This window comes from Vigna radiata, chromosome 11 (assembly GCF_000741045.1).
Source record: "Vigna radiata var. radiata cultivar VC1973A chromosome 11, Vradiata_ver6, whole genome shotgun sequence".
NCBI classification, from domain to species: Eukaryota; Viridiplantae; Streptophyta; class Magnoliopsida; order Fabales; family Fabaceae; genus Vigna; species Vigna radiata.
Genome location: NC_028361.1, coordinates 19,496,610 through 19,504,164, shown reverse-complemented (window position 1 = coordinate 19,504,164; position 7,555 = coordinate 19,496,610). Strand labels below are relative to the sequence as shown.

Here is a 7,555-nt window from a genome sequence, read left to right as displayed (position 1 = left end):
AAGCACCGCTTCTTCCATTATTCAAAGTAAACGTAGAAGTAGAGAAAGTAATAGAAAATAAGGAAACCACAAAATGGAGCTATAAATGCTTGATACACAGTAGAAACCACAAAAGACGAAATGAGAAATTTGAAAAATACAAGGGTATGGGAGGAAATTAAAGGGTGATAAAAGAAATTTGTTAGGGACTTAAGTGAAAGTCCCAAAGTTAAGAGTTAGTGTTTTTGTTAATTTTGGTAAAAATATGCCAAATTTTGCAAATAAGAAAGTGTAAGAAAAGGAAAATTTATTTTTACTAACTTTTTTTAGAGTTAAATATATTTTTAGTCCTTATACATTGGGGTGATTTTGGTTTTAGTCCCTCTTTCAATACAATTTAGTCCTTCAACTTTAGAAAACTCTCATTTTAGTCATTTTTACCAATTTTTTTTAACTTTATATGTTGTTTCAAACACGTTTCATTATAACATTTGGATTGTTTATACTATTTGACACATTTTTGCTTCAATGTTAATTGAGAAACACGTTTGAAACAACAAATAAAGTTAAAAAAAATTTGGTAAAAAGGACTAAAACCAGAGTTTTTTAAAGTTGAAGGACTAAATTGTACCTTAATTTGAAAGAGAGACTAAAACCAAAATCATCCAAAGTATAGAGACTAAAAACATATTTAACATTTTTTTAATAACTTTTTTACAATTATATCTTATATAGGAGCATATGATAGATCCGTTTTAAATATAAAATAGTAATAAATTTATTTCTTGTAAAAAAAATGTTAAAAAGAAAATACTGAATTCATACTTAGAACATTTTACATCCGTTTATTTTTTGTTGTTGTGTTGAGTGTGGTGAAATGGCAGTGACTCACACCCTTTCAACTCTCTCTCCGTCACTCATCGGATGCTCCAACTCCAAACCAAAGCTTTCATGCTCTCTCTCTTCTCAAACTTTCAAGGTCTCTATCTCTTTCTCGCTTCTACTTTTCTGTTGCTTTAAATAAATTAATAAATAATAATCAGTGTTGTGTGGTGTTTGAGAATGATGCAGTGCAAGAGAGAGTACACCTCCGTGATGATAGTGCCGACGGGGATTGGCGCCGCCATTGGAGGTTATGCCGGTGACGCTTTGCCTGTTGCTCGCGCTCTGTCCTCCGTCGTTGATTGCCTTATCTCTCACCCTAACGTAACCCGTTCTCTCTCTTTTCATTCCACTTCTTTTTATCTATACCAGTCATATATAACAATATCCATTGTTTACTATTTTATCCTTCAAATAATTCCACCATTCTACACTTTCGGTTTTTTGTTAAAGGTTAATTGCATGTTTAGTTCTCTAATTATTCTAAATTAAGTCATTTCAGTTCACTTTAATCGAAAAATTTAATTGCACCTTGTCAACATTTTCTGTTAAAAAGATGACACATAAACAATGACTAAAATTACTTAATTTTAGATAATTAAATGACCAACTGGGCAATTAATTTCTTATAACAATTAAAATTATTCATTTAACAAAAATAGAATTAAGCAAAAAATTATAAAGATAAGGCACAAAATCACACCCTCTTCACTGTACTTGTTAAAATTTCTACAACAAAAAAATAAAAATAAAAAAATGCTAAGTGCATAATTATGCAATCTTGTAGGTTAGCCTGTCTTGAATGATAGAAAAATAAGATTAAAATTTTGCAGGTGCTTAATGCTGCAATGCTATACTGGCCGATGCCTAATACATTATACGTTGAAGGTTATGCTCTTGACCGTTTTGCAGAAGGGTCGTGGGCATTACAGCCCGTTCACCAAAACAGGGTATGACTCAAACATATGTATATTCTTTTTTTTTTCTTTGATACTGAGAGGAAAGAAAGAGATATGTACATCCTGAATGTTGCTTTCTTAGTCATGCCATTTCATTCTATTTAAATAAAAGTATGTACCTAGTTTTATCTTGTGAAGCAGGTGGGACTAGTTCTTGATGCAGGAATAGAGGAGGAACTCCGGGTTCGCCAGTTACAAGTAGCTGATGCTGCAAGGGCTTCCCTTGGATTACCTGTCGTGGAATATACTGTCACAGACACTCCGTTGAAGGTAATAATAAATCATGTTGCATTAACTATCGTAATGAAATATAAAGCATCCATTAAACGAGTCGAGTCCTCTCAGATCATGTATGAAGCCGACCTCGCCTAGGGACACAAGGCTCCTGTTGTAATGAAATTTAAACCATCCTATATTTTCGGCAAATTTTCCATTCACTAGACTTGTGTTTGCTGATAAAGTCTTAAAGTTTGGACTGAGTGATTTGGTTCTTAAGCCAATTGTTTTTTCTACAGTAAGAGTGCATGTGAGTGCTGTTGATCTTTTGGGGCATCTTGAAGTCATATAAAGCATGTGATGTTCCGAAAAAAGAATAATCTTCCATTTTGCTAGATTTTGTCATAATTTAGTCAAACTTGTTTGTGTGACAATTGCTTATTTTGGATCTGGCAAGGGTTGAATTTTTGGGGTTAGGATAAATTCTATGTAAATCAAAGTTATAGGATCTGTGGTTGTGAAAATTTGACAAGATATTCCATGTTGTGCACTAGAAAGTAATAAGAGTTTTACCGGGAGGAAACCTTGCCAGTTTATCTTATTGTTGTATGTGTTATATTTCTATATCTCTTAATTTGTTTTGGTCTAGTTAAAACTGGAACACTTTTTGATTAATTTCAGAATGTCTTATTCTCGTCTTTCAGACTTGATTATTTTTTAAGCTGGTGGTAGAAGTCTTTATGCTAACCGATTCTATAATTTCAAGCATCTATTATCATGATCTGGAGCTATATAAAATGCCTAGCCAAAGTTAGGGTGAGCTTTATCCAATTTGAAGCCCGAATTTGACTTGCATTGCATCAAATTTTACAGGTAGAGAAGTGGGAGGATCCAGAAACTGGCCAATCAACTGGGAGGATTAAGCACCCTGATTCTTTACTTAGAGCTGTAGATACATTAGTGAAGAGGTCAAAAGTGAATGCCATTGCTATTGTTGGACGTTTCCCAGATGATGAAATTGATGATGTAGATGACTATCGGCAGGGAATGGTATGGCAATAAATCTAGAAGTATATAATTTGATTAATTGTGCTAGTTCTATTAGATTAAAAGAAGTCATGGATAATGTTGTTTCTTTTCCTTGGTTCTTTCATATTCACCATATTTGTGGTATTTGTTCTTGAAATATAACCTGATGTTAAAAGATTCAGTCTGCATCTTATCACTGTCCTCTAAATTCCAAGAAGTGTTTGTTCCTTTTTTCCTTAATTGTTCTTTTGAACATTCCTCAGTCATTCCTTTGAATATTCAGCAGTTCAGGAATGAATCTTGTATTTGGTTACCAACACAGTGACACTTGCTTCCCCCTTTTTACCTTGTTTAGGGAATAGACCTATTAGCGGGAGTTGAGGCAGTCATAAGTCATCAAGTAGTGAAGGAGTTCCAAATTCCTTGTGCACATGCTCCTGCAATGTCTCCACTTCCCATGAGCCTATCTCTTAGTCCGAAATCAGCAGCTGAGGAGGTTGGTAAACTCTAAGTAACAGAGCATTTGGCATTTGTTTCAACTATATTAGAATGGTGGAGCTACCACTTTTAGAACTAACTGATAGGTTAAAGTATCATGTTAAAACAATTCATCTATGAATTATAATTTTAGTTATTACTTTGAACTGTGTTTTTCTCTTATCTAAGACGTATAATCTTTTAACAGATTGGGTACACTTTCCTACCATGTGTGCTTGCTGGCCTAAGTAATGCTCCACAATACTTGGTCATGGACTCCAAATCCTTCGAAAAAGGTTGCATACTGGCAAATGATGTGGATTCCGTAATCCTTCCCAATGATGCTTGCGGAGGGGATGCATGTCTTGCTTTTGCTAGAAATAAAAGCAAAAAGGTATACATACAAACATATTACCGTTGTTTTGCCTTATTTTTATTTTTTGGTTTGATTAAACATAATAGCAAAAGCAACAATTATCTCCTTATGGTAACTTAGCTTTCATCCTCGGCAAATCAAATTGTCCAACTAGAAATTTTGATGACACCAGTATTTTGTTATACATGACGACTGTGTACAATTTTCTTGCAGCCACTTATAATTACTGTGGAAGAAAATGAAACTGTTCTTAATGATACTGCAAACAAACTTGGTCTTGAAGTGGTACGTGATTTTTATTCTGTAAACTAGTTATTTTAGAAGGTGTGAATAAAAGTTAGGATCTTTATCTCTTTCATTTAAAATTCTGGAGAAATCAATTGACAAGAATTCAAGTTATTATATATACCATTTGCTCACCAAAGAAAGAAAATGTGGGTTTGGACAAAAGTAAAATTAGATAGATGCATAAGCATACAAGTAAAATGATAACATCTCCGTTTTGGGCCACTAAGTGGTAGATTTTTATTGTTGGTGCTAAAAGGAAAAAATAAAATTAAGTTTAGGCACCATCGAGACAGTGAATTTTTCTTCTATTACAATTGAAATGAGAACATTTTGGTTGATAAAATTATCATTCCGCAGCTGCATGTATCAAATTATTGGGAGGCCATTGGAGTTATTGCAGCTCACAAGGCAGGGATAGATCCATTTTCACTTAGACGTGATAAAATTCTCAATATCGGGTGCAGTTCCTTCATGTCTGTCAATGGTCACACCATTCCAAGATAAAGAATGGTTTCCTGATTAACATCTGGTCTAGTTCACAGGTATCTCTAGAGAGAGACAATTTTGTTTGAATCAATAGACTTATAACCATTCACAGTATAATACACGGCTAGTATTCCCAATGAAGACATTTTCCTGATTAACATTGGAGAGTTAATGATAATATATTGCTATTGTTGTTAATCACTGGAGGCAATAGTATATTTGGATTCTTGTATAGCCAAATGTGTATTTGATTCACACATTTAGGTCCACTTAATTTACCTCGGTCAGTGTACTTAAAAGTTTGGTTTTTTTGTGCCTATAGCTTTATGTTTTTTTATGATTTCATTCAATAGTTTCATTTTATTTAAACATTTTTGTTCCTTGTATGTTTTGATGGTAGTCACTTTCAAGAGTACGTGTGGTGACAAATTGCTGGTGTTAGTGACCACAATGCACGCTACATATATACCAAACTTATCTATTTCAGGGAAGGTACTGGATGTTTTAACTTCTAACTATCCTCTAATAATGTGGGTCAGATTTGAGGTATATACCTGAATTGGTTAATGACAGGTTTAGCACTCAGTACAATCTGAAATCAGACTTTTATTTAGGTCTCTAAAATGTTTAGACTTTATTTGTTAAACCTGAAATTCAAAGCTTTACAGGAGGAAGATTTTCTACTCATTCTTGTCAAGCTGCTATAGAGGTCGCCCTTTCCATGTGAAAATTAGTATCTCATATTCTTTTTCCTGCGATTGTATGGTAAATTAACTGATTTTCAAGTTGCATAAATAAATAGTTCGTAGTAATTTAAATACACAGGATATGGATTTTGAAGGATGGCGGAAATTTGTACGAATTATTATTACTACTATAGATGACTCATTAAGTGAGATTAAATTATCATTTTTTTTCCTTCATTAATGTTGTTTTCTTTAAAGAAATAAAGAACAATGACGTCTTTTTGCTACAAGCAAGGTATGAAGTTTTACCTCTTTTAAAGAGGCCTGTTATTTTTACGTACGGTGAGGTTTGTTAAGGCTATTGTTTTCTGCAGTCCCTAATTTCTACTTGTACCCCACAAATTTCAGAATTTCAGTTTCTCCCTCCTAGTTTTATTTCAAACGGTCTCCTCTATGGAAACATGGCCTTGTAGTGGTTGCTGAACCTTGGAAGGGATCATTCCAGCAAGGGTTGTGGAGGTCGTCGTCATTTTCTCAAAGTCACTCTAGTCTATGTTAAATAAACTTAAATAAAAGAAAAAGATTTATTTGTTTATTTAGGTTTGATTACAGTAACAACTAGGTATGAGATTTATTATCTTAAAAGTTCGATTATTAAGGAGATATTTTAGCTTTTCTGTTTAGGAGTTGATTTTAAATTTTATTTGACGTTATGTAAGTGGCTATTTAATAGTCTTTATCTCAGTTAATAAAGTGAAACACATATTTTACAGAGAAAATATATTTGTGTGTCTGAGATTATTTTTAACAAAGTGGTATCAGAGCCATTGTGCCTTGAGTATCGAGAGAGAAAAAGAGATGGGAGAGAGTCAAACACCGTGAGAGAAAAAGTGAGTACTTGATTTTTTTTTTTGTGAGAGATGACAAAGGTTGTCAATGGTATGAGTGTGCCACAATTGACGAGAAAAATCAATTATGATAATTGGTGCCTACAGATGAAGGCGTTATTGAGATCCCAAAACATTTGGGATATGGTGGAAGAAGGGTTCGTTGAGTCTGATGCGGGCGAAGATCAAACGGTGGCACAGATAGCAACATTGAAGAAAACACGTGCAAGAGATAGGTCAGCATTGTATTTTCTCTATAATGTAGTAGATGAGTCGGTATTCGAAAAAATAATGAATGCCAAATCAACAAAGGAAGCCTGGAAGATATCGGAGGTTGCGTATAAAGGTGACAACCGCGTTAAACAAGTCCGAATACAAGCTCTCAAAGGAGAGTTTGAACAGTTGAAGATGGAGCCCAAAGAGCATATAACCGGGTACATAACTCGGGTGGAGAAGGTGGCCAACCAACTCGATAGGAATGGAGAACAAATGCCATCTAGCCAGGTTGTGGGAAAAATTTTGAGATCTCTTACAAAGGATTTCGAAAGTATCGTGTGCGCCATCGAAGAATCGAAGGACTTGTCGGTTCTCACAGTGGATGAACTTGCTGTGTCATTAGAAGCCCATGAACAAAGGAGAAGGAGTTGGGATGATCAGGTTAAACCCGGCGATCAAGCACTACAGGTACAGTTTGACTCAAATAAATATCAGATTACTCAGAGCCGAGATCCTGGCGGTAGAGGAAGAGAAGGCCGAGGTGGACGTGGTAGAGGCAATGAAGAGAGAACCTGTCAGCAATATTGGCATGACCGAGGACAAGGAAGAGGCCGAGGAGATCAGTTAGAAGTGAAATGTTTTAAGTATGGCAAGCGTGACCACTATGGATATGAATGGAGATCATGGAAGTGCTACAATTGTGGTAAGCTCGGTCATACTATTAAATATTGTCAAGCTGAGAAGAAAAGTGAGAGAAACCTTCTTACAGAAAAAGAAAATGATGAAGAAGAGATGGGAACTTTGTTGACGTCAAAGATCTTAAAGTCGAAGGCAGAGACAAATCTCGTTACTAAAGATGGTGAAGAAGAGTGTGGAATCCTGTTGATGGCAAAGAGCTCGAATGCAATGGACATGGAGAGCCCGATCCCAACAATGGATGAAGTGATCTCAATAAAGGATGCAACAATTATGGAGAAAGAAAATTTGGAGAAAGAACTCAAAGAAAAAGATGAAGAGATTTAGCGAATAGGGAGGCTTCTAGATGAAGCTAATGAAATTATGAATAAACAGAAG

At 34.8% G+C, this 7,555-nt stretch overlaps 1 protein-coding gene across 3 annotated transcripts; it reads left to right on the top strand.

Annotated features, from left to right (window-relative positions):
• Positions 1 to 814: 814 nt before the first annotated feature.
• Positions 815 to 5,554, top strand: LOC106777000. Of its 3 annotated transcripts, XR_001376911.2 has the most exons (11): positions 815 to 958; positions 1,051 to 1,185; positions 1,695 to 1,811; positions 1,962 to 2,090; positions 2,910 to 3,086; positions 3,421 to 3,561; positions 3,751 to 3,936; positions 4,132 to 4,203; positions 4,564 to 4,748; positions 5,093 to 5,184; positions 5,361 to 5,550. XR_001376911.2 is itself a non-coding variant. In XM_014664495.2 (10 exons), exons 1-9 carry the CDS (start codon positions 857 to 859, stop codon positions 4,708 to 4,710), a joined length of 1,206 nt encoding a protein of 401 aa, XP_014519981.1. In that variant the 5' UTR covers positions 815 to 856; the 3' UTR covers positions 4,711 to 4,748; positions 5,093 to 5,554. The 3 variants fall into 3 exon arrangements, 2 of the variants coding, with proteins under 2 accessions (XP_014519981.1, XP_014519980.1); XM_014664495.2 differs by having other exon boundaries at positions 5,093 to 5,554; XM_014664494.2 differs by lacking the exons at positions 5,093 to 5,184; positions 5,361 to 5,550 and having other exon boundaries at positions 4,564 to 5,013.
• Positions 5,555 to 7,555: the final 2,001 nt, after the last annotated feature.

What these genes read in the sequence shown, in the direction of transcription:
- LOC106777000 (XM_014664495.2), top strand. Translation starts at nt 857, where the DNA reads ATGGCAGTGACTCACACCCTTTCAACTCTCTCTCCGTCACTCATCGGA. An exon ending in GCCTTATCTCTCACCCTAAC is followed by an intron (nt 1,186 to 1,694) that starts GTAACCCGTTCT and finishes AAAATTTTGCAG; the next exon opens with GTGCTTAATGCTGCAATGCT. An exon ending in ACAAACTTGGTCTTGAAGTG is followed by an intron (nt 4,204 to 4,563) that starts GTACGTGATTTT and finishes ATCATTCCGCAG; the next exon opens with CTGCATGTATCAAATTATTG.